Genomic DNA, 23,555 nt, shown 5'->3' on the forward strand with positions numbered 1-23,555 from the left:
GGGATGAGTCCAAAACCAAGGAAATAATTGGCATGTTCTTCCTGCCCTGAAAATATTATTTGTTAAAATGTATTTCCACTTTGCATTTCACAATTAGAAGTGGGGAAAAATGCAAGAAATGATTAAAAATGATGCATTTGTTTTGACTGAATTTATTTTTTCATAATATTCCATTATTGCTGATGTCAAAAGCTACAGTAAGCCTAATTTCTTATAAATGTAAGAACCATAAAATGATGTGTATTCATTGTTTAAAATTATTTTCATTACCTCTGATTAATAATATACATTTTTCAGTTATTTTTTAAATTCTTGGTTGTCCTTTTTATTGCCTTGTTACTATGAGGGAAAAGGCACACTTATTATTATTATTATTATTATTATTATATTAGCAAATTAAAAAAAAATTAGGGCACAAATCCAGACTAAATGGAAAATAACAATACTTTAAAATATTTCATTTTTATTTTTTATTGTATTGGAAGAATTGTGTTAAAATCTCTCCAGATGAAGTCTCTGAAATATAATTTATTCTTGATGTCTTCTAATTTTATGTGGGTCTACATGATTATAATAAATATTGATTATGTTAAGAGAAAATGAATTTTTGTGAATAGATTATCATTGTTTTCTGTCCTGAATTTTTCTCTTAGGTATTATGAGACTGGAAGCATTAAGCCTGGAGTTATTGGGGGCTCAAAACCAAAGGTCGCCACACCCAAAGTAGTAGACAAAATAGCAGAATATAAACGCCAAAACCCCACCATGTTTGCCTGGGAAATCAGGGACAGGCTCCTCGCAGAACGAGTATGTGATAATGACACGGTGCCCAGCGTCAGCTCCATTAACAGGTAAGGATCTTCCAGGCATTACAAAAGAAATGGTTTGCAGCAATGTTTGCTATCATAATCTGAAAAAAGAACAGAACTGTTGTTGTTATTTTCAACATGTTTGTTCATGTCTGCAGAATGCATACTTGGCCATTTTTGTGGTTTACTTTTCACACAACATTTGGTACATGGAACATAGGACAAAGAGACTCCCTTGAGTGGTAAAATGGGGTAGCAGTATACATTTCCCCCCATAGCGCAATCATAGTGTGTGTCCTGAAATTCCTTTCTTCTACGCTCATAGACCACAATACTCTGAAATTTGAGTATTAAGAACAACACTGAAAACTGAAATGTCTAATAGTGTGAACCTAGAAGGTGGACTGAGAAAAGTGGAAGGTAGTCCAGGACAAAGGGCGAGTGCTTTAGGTGGATCTTTTAGCACTATTGTTTTTGTTTTACTGAAAATGAAGCAATGCAAACAATTAATGAATCTGCTTGCAAAATGAAGCATGGTAGAATCTTTGAGTACAATGTGTGTGTTCTACAGTTAGTTGACCAATGCAATGTGTCTATGAAATTTTATGCAGAATTTTGCAAAACACTTGCTTACAAAGAGAGACAGATTACGCATTATGAAAGTTTTACAATTTATACTTGTTGGGTACCTGGACGGTTATTTTTATTAAAATAGTCTTATTACATTTTTTCCCTCCAAAAGCAATCACTGTTCCATTGTGCATTAGTGTAATTGACCGCACCATAATAAAAGTATATAATGGATGGGAAAGTTGAAAAATACTTTGGCTAGTCCATGGTAATTCTACTTAAGCCCATTTTGGCATTCCAAACAGTTTTTGTGAATGAGTTGTGTTCTGATATGAATCCCCATCGGTGTTTGTATTAAGGGTGGAGTGCGGACTCATATTCTAATCTATACCAACCAACTCGTATCATAATCCGATCCTAGAATCCTAGTAGGTTTTGGTGTGCACTTTTAGGGCCCTTCCACACAGCCAAATAACCCAGAATATCAAGGCAGAAAATCCCACAATATCTGCTTTGTACTGGGTTATTTGAGTCTACACTGTCATATATTCCAGTTCAAAGCAGAAAATGTGGTATTTCGTATGGCTGTGTGGAAGGGGCCTCAGTTTACAGTTGACGTCAAGCCTAGCAAACACTACTAATAACTCTGATGTATGTCCTAGCCTCTTTTCAGCAGATAAAATAGACATAAAACAAATATAAACATTTCGAGCTGGTCCTGAAGATTCTCTCCTGTGTATCATACAACTTTTCTTCATATTTTGCTTGTAGTATTTTGTACCAGTTTGCACCATGACATTTCAAATTTTGTAGTTTAAACTACATAAAATCTGTTTCCCTAGCAGGAGACAAATACATCGGTATATATAAAAAACCAGTAACCCTGAAGATAGCGTCCATGAAATTTTGTTTGTATTTTCCATAATGCAATTACAGAGAGATATGTATAAAGAGTTCCCAAATTCAAATTTATCCAAATATATTTGAAAGATCACTAAATATTTAATAATTTTCTCACTTTGTAAAATTGTTTTAAATAGAGTAAGAGAAATATAAATTGATTAGACAAAGAAAGAGAAAAGACCTGGGTATATAAATATGGTAGTGTTTTTGTATACTGTATTGTTAGTTGAATTGTGCATTTTTTTCACTGGAAATATAGAACTTTGAATACTTTATTAATAAGAAGAACGTCGGGTGCATTTGCATCATATAAATTTCAATAAGATCATTTGGTTTACATGAATTTTGGAAGGTGGGTGCGGCAACTGTTCACCGTGGTGCCATTCAAAGCATTGACAGCCAATTTCTGTTTTCTAAACAGAATGAAACCACAAGCACTAGGCTGATATTGGAACAATAACTAATATGTGCACTTCTCAGAGTTAGAGTATTTTAATATACTTTGGTACAGATACATGAATTATGCTCATAATGTTGTAAACCTAATGCTACGAATTATGGGACTGTGGCCAAATAAATGTTTCCAAGGTGTCTAGCTAAATAAAGCTGTAGTACTTTAGCGTACTGCGCACACATTTATGAAAAATGTTTGGCTACAACTGAGAAAGGGGAAAACAGCTTGACCTACAACCTAATTAACAGAAAGTGCATGGACTTAAGCCAATTTAGTCCCATTGATGTCAATATGGTAGCGATGGCAGAACTCCAAATATTTCTGGCATTTGCTATGGGCTGTCAGAACGAGTTTTTTCCATTAAAGAATGTGTATACGTTACGTTGTGCAGAAACAATGAATCTACTTGGGCAGTCATGAGCGTTTATGCTACTAATTATACTGTTACAAGATCTTCATCCTGATGCTAATCACATCCAGAACATGAAAGTAGCTAGTGACAAACAACTAGTTACATGTAGTTAGTCCATTCCCCTCAAATTAAGGTATACGTACTTTGCCTTTGGATTTAAACTTAGTGAGGGATAACACGACTTTTACTAGGAAGGAATTTCACCTGGTTCTAGTTGTGACTTATGTTGTTCTTTGTGCTTTATTATGGGTATGATGATGATGATGATGATGATGATGATGAGGTGGACAGAAGAATAATGTGTTTTGTGCTACTCATATATCTTTTTAAAAGCAACTACAAAATTACTCCTCAGAAATAAGAAAAAGTTTCTTCAAAACCGTGATGTTAATTTGAAGCCTGTTTGGGAGGTTTAGGACTGATACTAAGTGTTTTTTTTAAAAAATCTTTCTGAGCAGATTTAGCTGGAAATATGTTCAGATGAATTCAACCAGTACATATTGAAATGCTGCCGTCCATACCTTTATTTCTTATATCACATTTCAGTCGACTTTAATATTATTGTGCCATTTCTGGAGTTATTAAGAAAAAATACTTCAAATCATACAGTGACATGTTCTCTGGACTCCAAAACAGCCCTGCCACTGTCTTGTCTTCATTTTATGGTTCAGACATTGTGAAACTCACCGTTCCCTTTCTCCCCTTCCTCCTCTCTGTGTGAAATAACATAAAAATAGATATGTACCTAAGAGTATTGATTCTGCCAGGGTCCTTACTGGACCTCCTTCCAACAAGATGATTCTTTCTTGCTCATGGGTTCTACTTTGCCACATCATTAGTAACAATGATTGGTGACCATAGATACTATTAAACAATAAAGACAACAAATACATGATTCAAGGTGTTATATGGATGTTATTTCACTTTTTATTGTTTTTCTTAATTTCATATCAAAAGCCTTAGATAAATTAGTATAAAACAGATAAAAATAGAAGGAGCAGAAGTGGCTAAATATCTTTTGACCAGAAACGGGCAACAGCAACTGCATTGTCTGTAGCCTCCAACAATTCATCCTTTGTACATGAGGCAGGGCATAGTGGACAGGTATACAGATGCGGAGTTGTCTGTTCCGTTCCACAGTCACATAAGGTTGTGGATTCTTTTAGGAAGTGCCATTTTGCCTTTTGATCTACCCACTCCACTTTCACCCCCTCCACATATGGATGAATACCAAAGGTCTTTATCAAGACCATTGTTAATGATTATGTCTATTATTATCGAAGGTTTGTCACTTTCTAAGGAAGAACTTTTTATTGTTCATAACATAGGAACTTATAATGTAGGGTTTAAACGTTTTAGAGCACGGCTGACAAACAGGATCTAGTGTGGCATAGTAGTTTGAGTGCTGATCTATAGCTCTGGAGAACAGTGTTTGAATCCTTGCTTGGCCATGAAAAACCACTGGGTGACCTTAGGCAAGTCACACCATTTTAGTCTTAGATAGGTTGACTATGCGTCAGAAATGACTTGTAGGTATACCATAATGAACACACAAATTTCTTAATGAACCACCCATTTGTCACTGCAGTCCCTTTCTCTCATTCCTCATAAGCCATTTCCCCATCCAGTCTGACTTTTTCCAAATTCTATTCCTGTACAATCTTCACAGTACTTCCTACTGTCACTTCCTCAATCAATCAATCAATCAATCAATCAGTCAATCAATCAATCAATCACTATCCATGCACAAATTCACTTCACTCAATATTCTACACCAATTACTCAATATTCTTCCAGCCTTCTGACTACAACTAATATCAAACGACAAATATAATAATATCACTTCTTATTGATCTGACAATGTGTTGAATCATGAGAACAGGAGTATGCTTCCTATTATTTCCATTTCTGTGGCATGTTTACACAATGAAAGCTTCTCTTACATATGTATACTGTCCATGCAATTGGAATCCCTAATTTTGGGGAGTCCTTAGCAATAATCTACTCTCCACGTTAGTAGAGCAATGAAACTGGGGAAGGAGTGAGCAGAGCCAGCATTGAATATACGTGGACCGAATACATAATATCTGCATCATGACCCCATCCCAAGGAGTTGACTACCTATAGCTAGGTTGTGAAGGGAAACCCTAATGAGAGAAGACAGGTTAAAATATAAAGCAATAAGCCAGAAAACAGAGGGGAAGATTTATTTCTTATACCTGTAATTATTGTTTACATTCCTTATGTATATCTATATATTTATTTACACCTTATGGTTATCAAATGGTCTCCCATCTTGGCAGCTTATGGAGCTAGACTTGTTTAGTTTCAGTAGTGAAATCTTCTGCCTAGACAGGAGAGGATGAGTGAGATGGGTATGGATGGGTATGGATTCAGTTGCATTGACTTAACATTTCACTTCAGTTTCCGGCATTCTCCTAAGTAAATATATCCAATCAGATAGCATACTGAATATTCAATGCTCTAGACCAGTGGTGGTAAACTTATGGCATGTGTGTCAAAAGGGGGATGCAGCACCCTCTCTCCAGGCATGCGTGTCATTGCCTGACCCTGCTTGTTTGCTTGCTCGCCCGCTTGCCTGCCATTTTGCTCACTCACCCACTCACCCCTTTCTCTCCCCCTCCTCTCACCCAAAGGGTTGCCCCCATTTGCTCCCCTGCTCACCCCCCTCCGTTCACCTCCCAAGTGCCCAACCCTCCTTTCCTCTGTTTTGGGCACTCCGACTTTTAAAAGTTCTCCATCACTGCTCCAGACCACAAGCTAGAAAAGACTGTTATTATCTTTGTCTCACTTAGGAACATAAAGTGGAGATAAATGAAGATTTGGTCTTAGGTTGTAAGACTGATTGGTTCACCTAGGTCAGCTTTACATGAAATTAACCCAGGGCCAATCTGGAATGCCTATTTTCAAATCAGCCTTGGGATAGTTTCTACCCCCCATGGAGGTGGAAAAAAATTCTGACTGTTCAGCAGCACTGAACCTGGCTTGGCACCACCAGACAGCCACCATCATTGTCCTCCTCCCTTTCTCATCATGCCAATGGTCAGTGGGTACCTGGTTCGGCACCACCAGATGACCACCATCACTATCCTCCTCTCATTCTCATCATTGCAATGGTCAGTGGCTACAATATGGCAAATGTTAATTGCTCATCACTTGGAGTGATGCCAGCCGAGGCGCCAGAGCAACGCAGGAGAGGAAAGAGGGAAAGGAAGAGGATGAATTTCCCCTTCTTTTCTGTCTTCTCTTGTCTGATTGCCTTTGAGAATGGGAAGGAGATCATGAGTGCCCTTGTGCTTCCTGAGCCCAAGACATACAGAATGGCTGTATAAACACTTGCAGCCAGTTACATCTTGGAAATTGTCCCAACCTCTTACACAGATCCAAAGCTGCAGTTTCCTCTGCAACTTTGGTTAATGCGGTTCAAGACTGTGGTAAGTGCTTTTGACCTGTGTTAACCCGAATCAGCTTTGTGGCGTTGCGTAGCGGTCACAGATCTCATTCACTCACCCTTTCAGATAACGGTTCACTGTAGATGTTCCCCTTCCCAAAGAAGACTCTTTTGTGTAGTGGAGGTGGATAATTTTCGCTAACTCATCCCTGCAATCCCTGTCCCCTCAAAATCTATTCAAAAGGAATGAGTTCTGAACAGTGTGGGAGATAGTTCAGGATTTTTTTTTGGGGGGGGGGGGAATATCCGATCCACCATCATAATTCTTCATTGTACAAAGAGCTTTATATCATGGAGGAACACCAACTGGATGCTAAATATGTTTCTAAAAGAATAAGTATCAGTGGAATTTAAGTGTTGTTTGTATTTCTGCCCCCTTTCAAATACTTGCATGTGAAGGAAAAGTAAGACACGGAAAAAAATCAGTGTAGTGTGCACGAGGTCAGCCTTCCCTTCAATAGCTAGCAGGCTCTATGTATACATGGAAGGTTTGAGAAGGTTGATATCTTGCCTACTATTCACATCTAGAAAATAAAAGAATATCAGCTTTGGTTAAAATTAGCTGTATTTGATCTACATAAGTAAATGCAGTGGGGTTAACGTCCTCTTCTTTACCTCTGTGCAAACATGGCATTTTTCCTGAGGTCCTATTCACTTCTATTTCAAAATATTGCCATTTAGAAAATCATTATGTCGAAGTTAAAACCCACTAAAATTAATGGAACTTGCTAAGTAATGTGTCTGGGATTGAGGTAAGAAAAGCTAGTCATTCTTCCCTCCCTTTCAGTTCATTCTTCTAGGTCTGGTACTCACAGCAGGGTCTTGATTCTCCTCCAATAATTGATAAAACACTGTGCCGGCTCAGCTGGGCCCTGCTTGCATTCTTTGTCTGACTGCTGAGGAGAAAAAAATGTTTGCAGAATGACAAGTAAACTTGAATTCACCCATAGTGAATAAAATGCTTTATAGCTCTGGGATGATAAGGTACAAGTGGAGGGATACAAGATATAGACATATAGCTAGTGTGTGTGTTTCTGTTATTATATGTGGCACAGTTAATGTTTACAGTCCTCAGGCAAGTGGAAATTTAATGCCCCTTGAAGGAGTAAATAATCAAATTAGAAGTTATATCTCAGAGCTTGAATACAATTACTTTTTTTGGATTACAATATTTAGAATTTCCAGACCAGCATGGTTCAAAAAATTGTGAGATCTGTAGCCCACAAAAGTAACCTTTTCAAGTACTGATGAAACATAAACATTTAAAAATGCAGAATAATCTGAGAGGGAGATTAAACTGCAGGACATTATGGGATTCATTGAAGTGGAGGGAAAAGGGACATTTTCATGTTTATGTGAATACCTAATGAAATCCAATCACATTTATGGACAATTCATATTTTAAGTGGTAGGCCACGAACTATTTGATGAATCTACGAGTCTGTAAAGAGGTGAAGGAAACATGCATGTTGGTTAAAAAAAAATCATGGTCTAGATCAGTGCTTCCCAACCTGTGGTCCATAGTCTACCAGTGGTCCACAATAATGAAAATATGGCCTGTGACTTCACCATTACTACACCGTTACCTCAAAACCATGCAGCAACAGGAGCGACTGGTCTCGCGAAAACCTCCTATAGTGCTGAAGCAACAGGGATGTCAGGAGGGGAGAGGGTGACTACCCACGAAAGATTACTACTACCACATCAGCTCTAGATTATTAAATATGGGTTTCTGTGGGGCAAGCAGATGACTACTAGAGCTGATGTGGTCTATCCAATGCAATTTTCTGAATCAGCACTCCAAATAGCCAAACTGAATTTAAGTTGACCAAAAACAGACTTGTAATTCTTTTGGTACTAATGTTGGAGAGTGGTTCCTGGTCAAAGTGGTCCCTCTTCAAGGGGTTTCTGGTCAAAGTGGTCTCTGGTCAAGTGATTCCAGGTCAAAAAAGTTTGGAAACCACTGGTCTAGATCCTATTTCTAGTCTCAATTAAAGAAAACCCATTAAATAAATGAGATTCACACAAGTGTTGATTCCACAATTGATTTAGTGAGTCCACTACAGTGTAGTCTACCTAGGATGCAGGCCAACATGGGCACATATCAGGGAGCCAGAAGTGACTTGTGGAATAGGGAGAAGTTGCTTCTCTCTCATATCTGGAGAGAAATGCCTTGGTTGCTTAGTCTTTGTACTATCAATGCAGGAAGCCATGTTCAACCACACTCTACTGGTAGTCCCTCAGCTTTCAGAGATATGTACTCACTGTTTCAAATTTTGCATGATGACCTTCCTTTCTGGCAACATACCTAGGATAGCCCTCCAACCTATAATATTAATCAGTCTATAACAGTGGTTCTCAGCTTGGGGGTCCCCAGATGTTTTGGCTTTCAACTCCCAGAAATGCTGATAGCTGGTAAACTGGCTGGGATTTCTGGGAGTTGTAAGCCAAAACACCTGGGGACTCACAGGTTGTGAACCATTGGTCTACAAGAAGTAGATGATGAAAAATGAAGGCACCCAGCAGTAATAAGGGAACATAAAACTCGAATCCGTCTAAACAATTTTGGGATTTTTTTTGGTCATGTCAGGAGTGACCACTCCTGTTGTGAGAGAATTGGCTGTCTGCAAGGACATTGCCCAGGGGACGCCCAGATGATTTGATGTTTTATCATTCTTGTGGGAGGCTTCTCTCATGTCCCCGCATGAGGAGCTAGAGCTGATAGAGGGAGCTCATCCGCTTCTCCCCGGATTTGAACCTGCTACCTGTCAGTCTTCAGTCCTGTCGGCACAGGGCTTTAACCCACTGCGCCACCGGGGGCTCCTATTTTGGGAATGAAGATGGCTTCTTTCTGACTTCTGCACTAAGATCCCTGGAAGCTCTACTTCAAAAGTGGTCATCACCTTCTGCTGATTTTGTGGAGATAAAGAGGGAAAAAAACTACATAGAGCAACATCTTTAAACTGCAAACGTGTGGCCCATTTAAGAGGGATGGGCACATTATCTGTTGCCATTGCAAGAAGAGAGACCTTGTCCTGTTTAGACAATGGATACTTCTGATTAATGTCTGTGAATGTTTCCATTCTGCTCAGAAGTCATTACTTCTCATCAAGGATTTATGCTTCCATCATTCTGGTCTCCTACATTTTTAGGGTCATCCGGGGATATTTCGTGAGCTGGAAATACATTTAACATGTTCTTTAATATGCTTCTTAGGCCTGGGTACTATTTTTTTAGTGCCATCTGTGGAAAATAAAACATTGTAACATAATTTTTGTTCCTGGGTTATAAATGCCATTTTGTAATTGGTTCTATCATAAAAACATGGAAAAAGCTTATTAAACTGCAAAAACTTTGTTTTTGTGGGACATCCTGCAGTACGTTTTTGCTATCGTTTTTCAATAAACATCTCATCGAATTTCAACGAATTCAACATAGTTTCTGGAGTATAACAACTACTTCAAAGTGAATACTGCACATTTAAACAGGAAATAACACTTTCAAACCAGAAACAGAAACATTTTCAAATTTTGTTACATACAGTGTTTCCCTGAAAATAAGATACTGTCTTATATGTATTGTTATTGTTATTGTTATTGTTATTATTGTTGTTATTATTATTATTATTATTATTATTATTATTATTATTATTTTAAGTCAACCTTTTGGTGGGAAGATAATTCCAAATAGTTTTTTTAAATCCTCTTCTATAAAAATTGGGGGAAAGAGAGGATGAGTCAAACTGGGCTGCATACTAATTGGTTGTTGAGGAGGAACATAGCAAAACTACATTGAAACATAGTAATCATTTTTTATGTTACAGATTGGCAAATAATGCAAAGGGAGAGAGAGACAGATACAATCATTTGGAACTGATATTATTTTTGTGGCTGTTCTGGAATATTAAAAAAAATTCTAAAAATTGCAGGATTTTTGTGTGCAAACGATTAACATTAAATAAACAAAACTGTGTAATAACTAGGAAAAAGCTGGGATCGTGACCATGCCACAGAGGAAATAATCAGTCCAGAAGATTCTAGCTAAAATATTATATTAAAACAGACATATAGATACTGTGTGGAGAATTATGTCAATTAGCAGTGTGCTATTTAAATAAAGATCACTCTGTAGCGAGTGCATCAATCTTGTTCTTATTTAAATCAGTCACAATTCCCATTTGCACCACTTGGAAAATGTGCAGAGTGGATCTCCTTGTGTTGACTGTCCTTCACCCACCTCTTCTTTTCAGTTATAACACTACTTACTATTTTATATTAACATTTCTTTTCTATGATGTTCTTTTAAAAATATATATACATTTATTGCCCTGAGCACAGAAACAACTGAGCACACAATTGAGTATTCCATGGCTGTGGTGGTGTAAATAAATATTTTGAAGTAAAGAATGAGCTCAGATAACTATATCAGTTTAAATAAGGTGTCACCAAACCTCAGTTTATGGTAATATTAATACCCAGAACACTTCTGTATTTTGATGTAATGAATCTATAGGAATAAACAGAGAGGAAACCCAACAGAAGTAACATGGCATGTCCTATGGTGGTATCTGGAGCTTCATAGCTTTCTTCAATAACCTCAAGGCACGTCCTGCCAATTCTCATAACATTGAGTTCATGAAGGTGGAAAGTTGACTGCCAGGATTGTAGGCTATGAATAAAAGCGCCAATGATCAACAATAACCAATTTTCACTTTTTGTTTTAAAGATCATAAATGGCATTGAATGAGATATTGTATATATTTAATTCAGTGATTCCCAACCTGTGGTCCATGGACCACCAGTGGTCCCCAAAAACTAAAACATGACCCACGACCTCACCATTATTACACCGTTGCTTCTGCCCATCCTTTACCTAATTCAGATGCATGCCATCTAACTCTACTATTGCAAAACCCTCTTATACTGCCAAGGCAACAAGGATGTTGGGAGGGGAGAGGCTAGCTACCTATGAATGGCATGACAACAAGCCTCTTGATTGCTGCTTCTTTTCCTCCTCCTGAGCAGAGCCATTCCATGTGGCACCTGGAACCCGGGTTGCCTTGGTGTCGTTGTTTTTAGGCCTCTTCCTGGGGTTATTTCAGGTGCTGGTTCAAAAATTGCATTGGATAGACCACATCAGCTCTAGATTATTAAATATGGTTTTCCATGGGAGAGCAGATGGTGACTACTGGATGGCATATGTTCTGTATGACAAACTAGAGCTGATGTGGTCTATCCAATGCAATTTTCTGAATCAGCGCCCCAAATAACCAAACCAAAGTTGACAAAAAACAGATTTGTAACCCTTTTGGTACTAATGTTAGAATGTGGTCCCTGGTCAAAGTGGTCCCTGATCAAGTGGTCCCTGGTCAAAAAAAAGCTTTGGAACCACTGATTTAATTACTAAGAGGTAGTTTTCTAGTACAATACCTATGAATCGGGACCACTGGTGTGGAAATGATATATGCATGCTTTTATATGGTATATGACTTGGCCCATTTCTTCAGTGGCTATCCAGAGGTTCACAAGACTGCAAGGAATTCCTAGTGACATTTGTGAATGTCTTAAAATAGACATACATTTCATTTTCATTAATGGCCAACATCATATTTAGTTAAATTTCAGCGTCATCCAGTTTTTCAGATACTCACAAATTTTGTGACAAATGAATTGGAACAATTTGCTTGGACACCCACTATGCTTAATTATGCTGCACAGTTAATTTGTTTTCTGTTGTTGTATACCTAACAGTAAGTAGCCATTTGTCTATTATTCAGGATTATACGGACAAAGGTACAGCAACCACCCAACCAGCAAGTCCCAGCCTCTAGTCACAGCATAGGTAAGGGAAACTTTTTATATACTTTTAAAGAAACATATATATCTATAATATAATTCGTTCTAAAGAACTTTTAATCACTCTTATGGGCAGATAATTCTGCATAGAACACTTCAGCACACGTACTAATGCACCTTCTTTGTCATTCTCCAAGGGCTGAACATGGTAAATGAATTTTATAAATACTGCTAAAAGGTTTTGAATTTTACTGATTATTATGATAAATAGCTTTCACCATGAGACAGAAAATTGAAATCTAAACCAAAAAGAAAAAAAAAACCATCCTGCTAATGGGGGTCTATAGAATGTCAGATAATTAAAGTAATAAATCAAGAAAGGGATAGTTATTCATAACATTTTCTGCATCATTAGTCAGTAAGTAGTTTTGAATGTGTTTTTTTCTTCTATCAACCATCCCTTCCATAATGCTTTGTGCACTTACAATTTTGAGTGAAGAGGTAGCAAAACTTTGGAAACTTTATTCTGCTTCTGCCCATCCTTTACCTAATTCAGATGCATGCCATCTAACTCTACTATTCAAAGAGTGATGGACTTTAATTCATTTTCTTCTTCTTCTAGTGGAGTCTACTTTCTGCGGTTGGAGACATAGGAACACACTGTTGTTTAAGAGCAATTCAGTTAACTCAAACTACTCATTTAAAATATTATAGCCAATGTAATCTGGCTGGTGTATTATGAAATGGTTTGAGTGCTGAACTATGACTCTGGAGAAAGGGTTCAAATCTCTGCTTGGCCATGGAAACCCACTGAGTGAAACCAGTCACATTTTTGGCCTCATAGGAAGACAAAAGCAAACCACCACTCTTGGCAACCATACATTAAAAACAACTTGAAGGCACACAACAAGAAAGTCCTGCTGAGTCAATGAGAGGAGCCATTTTTTTTAGTTTAACTTGGTTGTGAAGCAGGTTTTCATGAAAAGTTTTGGATTGATTTAAATTGCCCCCTTTTCTTTATGCAGATTGAAATATTTCCCTCTGCATAATTCCTTCCAAGCTCTATCATAAGGTTGTATTTCTTTAAGTTGCAGTGCTTCCCTTCATAACATGAAATGGTGACATTGGTCTTCTTTACAAGATTATTTTATCAGTTAATAATAAGATGTTTATGAAATAATTTAAATATTAAAAAGTATTACCTTCTTATTGGTTGGAAAATCACTTGGCAGCTGGATACAGTCCTCTCTCACTATCTTTCATGGCATACAGGCTCATCATTTCATCTGCTAAATATTTTGCACTTCGGTGCCCAGAATCTGTGGCTATACATCAAGCTGGGAGGGACTTCTGGATGCTGGGATTCAAAATATTTGGAGTAAAAACATTAACTAACATCAATAGAATGGAAAGAATGAGAACTAGAGAGAGCTCCTACATCTTTAATATTTATGTAGAAAAGGAATTTCAGCAGGTATTGGTTGTTATCAGGTTGCATAAGAAGTAGTGAATGCTAAAATTCCCTTTTTGACACAACAATTAAAGGTGCAAGAATCCACTCCATTTTCATTTTGGCAACTATGGATATTAAAGATATTTATACACATAATAAAAGTGAAAATATGTATGTGTGTATGTGGCTGAAGCATCACTTACACAGACAAGCTCCTGCTTCCACAAACAGCAATAGGTCCCACTTCTGTACAAGAGCATGCCGATGTCCTCCACAAACACTATACTGCCCACCACCCAAGTGAAGTCTTTCATACGGGGACTATTTCATCCTAGATTTTATGTGTTTCCTCCACCACAGGCATCCCAGTGTTTCTTACTCTTTTCATTGGTGTGGAATTTGCATGACCCTTTTCACTGTCTCTCCCTTAAACCTTTTCTATTCTTTTCTATGGCACACAGCAAACAGAGGAATTGATCAGCAACTGAACATACTAGAGAGGTTTAGGGAGAATTCACCATGATTTATAGGAGTTGTAGGTACTGTATAGTTCACATGCAATCTAAGAGCATCTTGAACTCCACCAGCAATGGACCTGGAACTAACTTGGCACACAGAAGCCGCATGACCAACAAAACATACTGGAGGTCTTTGGAGGGATTTATAGGAGTTGCAGTTCAACTACCTCCAGAGCACACTATGAACCCAAACAAGGATGGTTCTGCACCAAACTTGGCATGCATACCCGATATGCCCAAATTTGAATACTGGTGGGTTTTGAGGGGAATTGGCCTGGACATTTTGGAGTTGTAGGTACTGGGATTTATAGTTCACCTGCAATCAAGGAGCACTCTGAACTCCACCAAAGATGGAATTGGACCAAAGTTGGCACACAGAGCCCTCATGACCAGCAAAAAGTACTGGTGGTCTTTAGGGGAAATTCACCTTGATTTGGGGTAGTTCACCTACATCCAAAGAGCACTGTGAACCCAAATACTGATGGACCTGGACAAAACTTGGCAAACATATCTGATATGCCGAAATTTGATTACTGGAGGGGGAGCTGACTTCCCTTTCTGGGAGTTGTAGTTCACCCACAATGAGACAAACAGTGACTTCCACTGATGATGGACCTGGATCACACTTGTCACACAGAACTCATGACTAACTCAACATACTGGAGGGTTTGAGAGGACTGACTCACCATAGTGGGAATTGTAGTTTACCCTACATCAAGAGAGCACACTGAACCCCACTGAGGATGCATCTAGAGCTAACTTGCCCAACATAACAAACTTTAAGTACTGATGGAGTTTCTCGGGGTTAACCTGGCATGATGGGAGTTGTAGTTAATCCATAACCTTATGCATTTGTAAAATTAAAAAAAATACTTTTTCAAATAATCCGGGCAATGCTGGGTACCCAAGCTAGGATATAATAAAAGTGGGGACAAGTAAACGATTTCTGCAGTGCTTGCAAAGGTACATGTTACTAATTTAATACAGTGCTGTATAAACTAATTTAATACAGTGCTGTATAAACTAATCTTCTTTATCACAGCACTTAAAACAAACAATGTAAGGTCAGATTCTGCGACATGCCACAAAATTACATGTAAATGCTTAAGCATGCATCCAGGCTGCAAAGTTTCTCGTTTTTTTTCTTATCTCCCTCCCTCTTTCCAATGGCACCACTGAAGAAGTGTTGTAGATAGAGCTATTACATTATAGTCACGGCAGAAACAACATTATCATTATTATATTTTTTTTTTCATGTGCCTGTGCGCTGATTCATTTCTTTCTTATCACAGCCTCAACGGGGTCGGTGACACAAGTGTCATCTGTAAGCACGGACTCAGCAGGCTCCTCCTACTCCATCAGTGGGATTCTGGGAATTACATCTCCCAGTGCTGAAAGCAACAAGCGCAAAAGAGATGAAGGTAAAACAAACAAACAGTTCTTTTCATTCCACATTATTACATTTGCAAAAGAATTGCGTGCTCAGTTTCTATGGTTACTATCTAATGTCCACTTTTCACAACCAAGATTTTTCCAACTTTGAGATAAATCAAGATTTTGTTGTTTCCCATTACTGTTGTTTTGTTTTAAATGAAAGGTCTAATACAGTGAAGAGTTGCAAAATGTCTGTACAAAATCACCTGCCTAGAAGTTATGAGTCCACCTTTGGGCAAAACTGTGAGATTCAAAATGAGCAATTGTACTAAATCTATCTCCTCGGCCATATTTATTTTGAGGATCACAATTGTAACCTTTTGTCCAATAATGTGACCACATTTGAATTATGGTTGGAGGAGGATGGATGAGACCTTGACATAATCATCATCACTCAAAAGATGGGAATCTGGACTTTCCAAAGGACACTAATTACCATACGAATTGACAACATGGTAAAACACCTGTTGCATGATTGTGTTAATTTGAAAATTGGGCAATGCCCCTGATTTTTCCTGCATAATCAATCCAAATGAGAGTGGGTTAACAAAGTCCTTTTTTATCGTCACCCTTTATATTGTGGTATTCTGATTCATGTACAACTCTGTATCTTAGTATAGAAAGCATTGTAGTGAGGAGTGGTGTTACAGTTTAAGCCTTTTGTTTATTTAGATTTGCTTTTTGGTTGAAACAGGTCTTTGGACAGTTCAGCAGCAATTCATTACCATTGGCATCACTCAGCATGTTTTGGTCCAAGTCATTCTTTAACACCTTTTCAGAATGGGTCCAGCTGCAGTTGAATTCTCATTAATTTCCCAGGCTGGAATGCTATGTAGAAGGCTTAGGTTTTAAATGTATTAATTGACAGATTAATCAACAGAAACTTTTGTTGATTAATCTGTGTGGACCAATTTTAAGCAGCAAGGAGAAATGTGAATTAGTGGGGTTCAGAATCAAAGGCATTAATTTATTTTAAGCTATTTTGTTTGGCATGCTAAAACAACTGGTATTTAAAAAGGGAAATATTAAAACTTATTTTTCTCGAGACAAGGAATGATAGAACTCACAATGAGAGTGACTGTGACCATGCCAACTCCCTAAGGAAATACTCTGGAAACACCATATTCCTCCAATGGCTTTTTTTACCACCACCTGCACTTGCTCCTAATTGTTCCTCAGTCACTAAGGGTGCATCTTGACAGGGCAAAAACAGTAATGCTGATCATGAGCGTAGTACTTGGGTTCAGCATTGCTGGAGGTTTCACTCTCTGCACCCAAGCTGGTTGGGTAGCTGGGCAGAAGCTAAACTGCCCAGCCTTGAGCTGTCCTGGTGGCTGGATGGTATCTGCATGGATGAGTGATGCTGGAACCAGTTTGCCAATTCAACCATGACTATTGCTTTGCCCCCCTCGAGCTGCAGTTTGCAGTATTGACCAGGCATGAAAATGGAGATGGACACTGCCTGGAGTGCTGATTTCCAGAGCATTGAAGTGACATAGAAAGGGGAGGGGAGAATGAGCAATTGCTCCCCCCCCCCCTTCCCTTCTCAGATAGCTTCATTGTGCTGGCTATTGCCACTCCAGACACTGAGCTATGAAGAGGCTCATTTTCGGGACCGGTGGGCACTGCAAACAGCAGATTTAGGGAACAAGGTAGGTGCCATTCCCTGTCCCTCGGCTGCCAGAACCTGAGGAAAGAGGGATGGTGGTGTAACCATAACCAACCACAATCACTTCTCAAATAGGATGCAACACACTTGGTTACATATGTCAGAATTTATGGGTTACTCTGAAGTTTGGGGAAGCTCTGGGCTTCTGTTAATGTGGTTCAAGGCCACATTAAGTGGCATAGCTCTGTGTTAAGCCAAATCAGCTCTGTGCATTATGCAACTGCCTCAGAGCTGATTCAACATTCCTTTGGAGAAAAGTGCCAGTGAATATGTAAGAAAGAAAGTTGCTTTAGGCTGAGAGGAAACATGATGGCCATGTATAAATATGTGAGGGGAAGTCCTAGGGAGGAGGGAGCAAGCTTGTTTTCTGCTGCTCTGGAGACTAGGGCATGGAACAATGGCTTCAAACTATAGGAAAGGAGAAAGGAAGAACTTCCTGACCACACAACCTCTAAGGATGCTTGCCATAGATGCAGGCAAAACATCAGGAAAGAATGCTTCTAGAACATGGCCATATAGCCCAAAAAAACCTACAACAACTCAACTTCCTGACTGTGAGAGCTGTTCAGCAGTGGAACTCTCTGGCCTGGAGTGTGGCAGAGGTGCCTTCTTTGTAGGCTTTTAAACAGGCTGGATGGCCACCTCTCGGGAGTGCTTTGAATGCAGTTTTACTGTTTCTTGGGGGTTGGACTGGATGGTCCACGAGGTCTCTTCCAACTCTATGATTCTAGGTGCACAGCTCCAGATGAGATATGTTCATGGACCAATGCTTAGCCCATCTTTTCTTCTCTCCATCCAACATTCATCAGTGTACCCAATAATCTAAAGTCATACACTGTGGGAAAGCTATGTAATCCTTGAAAATGTAAAGAGGAAGTCAGTTCAGCTCAACAATATAAATAAAGCTTATTAAAATAAAAAAGGGCACTAGAAGGAAAGCAGTGAAGGTACACAATAAAAAACACAAAGGGAACCCCAAAGCCAACTGAATATATCAACTTAAACATTACACTGCTCAAATTGGGGAACAGCTAGATATATATTGCAATCTTTTATGGATTTCCTATAGAGTTGTGGTGGGCAAAACAACCTTCCCAAAAGGTGGCCCATCTGCCCCATTCCTAGACTTCCTAGAAATGCACTTTTCATGCATACCAATGGATTCAAATGTAATCTTTGTGGCAGATCAGAGGATGGAAAAAGTGTAGTTTGGGACTCCAATCCCTATTTTGAAGAACTCCATTAAAAATAGACAATGCATTTGCTATTGTGGAAATATACTATCCACCTTCTATATTTCCCCTGAAATTCTTCTTTGTCACCCTTCACAGTAATGACTCTTGGTTCCCTTCCACACAGCTCCTGTATCCCAGGATCTGATCCCAAATTATTTTCTTATTCCATATTATCTGGCAGTAGAGACACATACAATCCAGTTTAAAGCAGACAATTTGGGATCAGATCTTGGAATATAGGGCAGTGTAGAAGGAGCCTTGGAGACAGGTTTCTGCCCTAGATCATTTTGGAGCCCACATGGATTGCGAAACAACAACCACCACAAAAAGCCACCTCCTTATATAACACTAGAAGCATCTGAAATTCTACCTTTGGTTTAAAATTTGGAATTTAAAGAAATTAATTAGCTCAGGGACCATTTTAAAGTTGATTTTCCATTCTTGGAAGGTTTAAGGAAAAGCAAGACCCTTCTTTTTGCCAGAAAAGGTACCATCTATGGAAGGATGTGGAGGCTCTTTCTTTAGAGACTTTTAAACAGAGAATGGATGGCCATCTGTCAGGGATGCTTTGAATGCAATTTTCCTGTTTCTTGGCAGGGGGTTGGACTGGATGGCCCATGAGGTCTCTTCCAACTCTAGGATTCTATGATTGTCAAACACACACAAAAAAAGTCTTTCCCAACCCTGGCATAGAGTATCTCATACCGATCAAGAGGGACTGAGAAAGGCAACTCAGGAAGGGCATTTTGCCAGTTATTGGGTTCTTTGCTCGAGCAGACTTTGATTGACAGCAGCCACCTCCTGAGGTAATGGGTAGAGATTCACGTAGGGAGGAGATACACAAGGAAGAGGGCAATCAGTGTCAATGTTTTTCTTGAGAAGATGAGAAGTGAGTGAGAAGGAACTAACTGGCTGACTGCTTTGCATACCTGGGAGACAGCCTCATTTTCTACCTGTGTTCACCCTGGCCAATGCAATGCTTTTTCTATTTTTCCCTTATTTTGCTGCCACTATGTAGCCATACATTGAGGCATTCTTGTGAGACTTTGCTTGCAATATCAGAACTGCAGAGGAAGGAAATGATTGCACAGGAGAGCATGGCAGAACAAAAGTGATATTGGATTCATTGTCGGATTTTTTTTTGTCCATGAAAACAAATGATCCAATCACAATTCAAAACACAATATTGTGTGGTAAGCCCTTTCCAAAACTGCTTTCGTCCTGCCACAATTGCCCTTTATCAGCTTTTTAATCATGCAGGGACATGAGAGAAGCCTCCCACAAGGATGATAAAAACATTACAAAAAATCATCCGGGCGTCCCCTGGGCAACGTCCTTGCAGACAGCCAATTCTCTCACACCAGAACCGACTTGCAGTTTCTCAAGTCGCTCCTGACACGACAAAAAAAAAAACCTTTTAAAAATAAAGTCCTGGACCTATTCCATCAAATGATGGTGACTTCCAGCTACTTTTAGGAAAGCTAAAGTTTTAGCCTTAGCAAATTATAGGGCCGGTGTGAGTGTAGCTTTCCTTTAAAGGTATTTGCACTTCAATATTTCAAAAAGTGTGTCAAGTGAGATTTTAGTACCATGCAATGTTATGTAAATCAAATCAACTAGCTGAAAATTTAACAGGCAATTGACTAATTACTTCGAATTTTAAAATTCTCACATGATAGCCTCTGACATGATGAATAATTATATTAAAAAGTCAAGTTTATATTTAGTACATAAAATATGACTGAACACGCTAAACTGAATCTTTGGTTATTATAGAAGAAGTGAAGAAAGGGTTTGAAAATACAGAGTTCAATTACCTTTAATGATCCATTATTTCCTTATTGCTATGAAATCACTGGTACAAATCTGTGGAAGTGGCCCTTACCCTGAAAAGTTTGGGGAGCCCACTTGCCACATGAGCATGTCATTCAAACATTGTTGTCGTTTGTGCTACTTTTTGCCAGTATGGCCAGTGTCCGTGCTAGGTTAGAGACTGTGACTATTGTAATTTGAAAAAAAATAAATGTGTTCAGTTCCAGAATCTCTAGTGAAAATACTTCCGCTTAGATGCAGTTTATAGTTACATAGTCATCAGTTCATGACCACATGAAGTGGTTGCTTTTATGTGGGGATGACATCTAACACTATGAAAAGAAAACTAGTATCATTGCTCTCTCCAGGACTTTAAGTGGTCATTCATTATCAATTCAACTATGAAGTGCCGAGCTCTCAGACTGTGTATCTGAACTAATCCTTAGGTTGCTCAAAACTTTGAGTTGAAAATAATTCGATTATGATAGTATCTCACCACTTCAGATTGAATAAGGATTGATCTGATGGGTGTGCCAATAGAGTACTAATACTTAACACTCTGGCAGTGCTTTTGGAGCATTCAAAGTACTTTACACATACCATTATAGTAATTCTTGCAACCTTCTTCTATGGTAGGTCAGCTTTGTTGTATTTCAGATAGTAGACTCAAGTTTAGCTATGTGGCAGTGAAGCAAAGTTTGAATTGGTTTTTTTTTAACTTACTGTTCTTACAATCACCATATAACAGTCCTTAATTAATTAATTTTTGCTGATGATGATTGTTTATGATGGCAGTGAGAACAGAAATTAATTAATTAAGAATAAAATGTTGCAGGAGAGGGAGAGGGGAAGGAGCCATTCCCTGCCCCACAGCCAGAGGCAGCCCTAGGTAATTTTCAACGGTAAGCAAACAGTATTTTGCCCCCCCCCCCCCAACCAATCCTTGATATAAATTTTCTGTTCGTCGTGGGAGTTCTGTGTGCCATATCTGATTCAATTCCATCATTGGTGGAGTTCAGAATGCCCTTTGATTGTAGGTGAACTATACATCCCAGTAACTACAACTCGCATATGTCAAGGTCTATTTTCCCCCAAGAGCACCTCAAGAGCACCCCTGGGCAAAATCAACTATACTGCAAATGCTTACTTTGCGTAATGGGTTGAGCTACCCCTGCCCACAGTCTCCTGCTGTGTCATTTCCACATGCCAGGAGGACTCCAGCAGTACTTTAAAGGCAGCCAGATATGTTGTTTTAATTTTAAGGCTTATTTTGGGAGGCTTCTGGGTGTCTGGGTGCCCTTCTGGAAGGTACCAGGAGGGCATCTGGACACCCACCTCCAAGAAAGTGTGTTTTTTTGGGAAGAGGTGTGGGGACTTAAACACGCGTCTAAGTGGGTTTCTTAAACCCACTTTGGCACACATTTAAATGAAGTCTGGAAGTGCCCTGAGAGAACATGATAGATGAAAGAAGTATCTAGCTAATTTCCTAAAAGTGTCAGTTTCAATTAAACCAAACCATCAAAGTGAGCAGAAGCAATGGAATACAGTACTAGGAGAGTTCTGGAGGGGATGGGTGATTTTCTGCAGAAGGAATATACTTCAGGTGTTTGCATGGCAAGACAGATCTTTCAGAATTATTTCTTTGACATTGCTACTAAGTGTACAGAAACCGTGTCTTTCTTTACACCTGGTGTGCTTGCAGTGTTTAACTCATAATGAAGCTTGTAGTTTGCAGACATCCGTGCATGTGTCATATTGTAATGCACAGTGCATTGTCTTAATATTTATTTATTATTACGTATGTATTTTATTTGTTTTATTTATACTCTGTCTTTCTCCCTAAGGGGACTCAAGGCAGCTAATACACTTTAATCAATTTAATACAAAATGAATATAATTTTAAAAATTAAATAGTACTTGGTGTTAGATTAAAATACATTAAAATATAATAAATACAATTTAAGATGCATTTTAAAGCACTCCCCCCCCCAATCCCACCCACAACCTCCCCGACAATGTGCCCCTTATCCCTCCCCATATGTCTGCTGGCAGAGGAATAGCAACATATTTTCATTGAGGATGTAACCACGGCTCAATGCCATATAGAATTCAGATTATCACTTTGGAATGGATTATCTGGCAATTTAGAATCATATAATCCAGTTCAAAACAGATAATGTGCATTATCTAATTTGATAATCTGGATTTTATGGCAGTGTAGATCCGTTTTAGATATCTGAAGTCTTATTTCAATTTGTATGGTCATCCATTAAAATGATATAGACAAACACCTGTCTGTCTGTCTGTCTATCATCTTAGTACATAGCCATACATGAACCCATTCATTTATATATTGTATATAGAGAGATGTATGTATATACAAGGACACAATGAACAGAAGTAGCAGGAGTGTATGGCGAAGGCTTTATGATCAGAATATTGATGTAAAAGTTTTAAATTTCTTTACATATTTTAGGCTCTTCTAAAATATAATGACCAAAATATAAGTATAATTAGCTAATTGGCCAAATGAATTTTGAATAGCAGCATTACTTATGAGTCTTTTCTTAGCAAACTAACATATATTCTTGGCAAACAGACTTCAGTAAATCTTTTCAGCTGGAGCAGGGCAGTATCTTAAGGGTGCAATCCTGTGGGTGAGAGTCCAAATGATGGATTTGCTTTGACGTCCGGCACTCTAATCTTTCTAAGACCCTCCTGACATTTTCTTGGTAATACCTGTAGGTCTCCCATCTGAGTTTTAACCAAGTCTGATGCTTCTAACAGCTTCATTTGGCAAAGTTAAGATGAGATTTCCCTTTCCAAACTCAAAACTCTGGGACCTCATGGAGAATTTTTCTTTCTTTATGTACTCTTGGTCTTGGATGCTTCCCTAGAACAACCGAACTGCACTCGATGTCTATCTGTACATTATGAAATATCCTATTAGTTTCCTTTTTCCCTTTTTTTCTAAAAGGAGAAATGTAGAACAATAGTTTAAAAGATCTCATTGAAAAAT

General features: G+C 38.5%; 1 protein-coding gene across 1 annotated transcript in view; it reads left to right on the top strand.

Annotated features, from left to right (window-relative positions):
* PAX5 (paired box 5) overlaps positions 1–23,555 on the top strand; it is a 280,289-nt gene that overhangs the window by 17,008 nt on the left and 239,726 nt on the right. Inside the window, exons 3-5 of the mRNA XM_060763745.2 lie at positions 654–851; positions 12,397–12,461; positions 15,679–15,807. Of these exons, the coding sequence (XP_060619728.1) occupies positions 654–851; positions 12,397–12,461; positions 15,679–15,807 (392 nt within the window). The remainder of the gene's footprint in view (positions 1–653; positions 852–12,396; positions 12,462–15,678; positions 15,808–23,555) is intronic.

This window comes from Anolis sagrei, chromosome 2 (genome assembly GCF_037176765.1).
Source record: "Anolis sagrei isolate rAnoSag1 chromosome 2, rAnoSag1.mat, whole genome shotgun sequence".
Lineage (NCBI taxonomy): Eukaryota > Metazoa > Chordata > Lepidosauria > Squamata > Dactyloidae > Anolis > Anolis sagrei.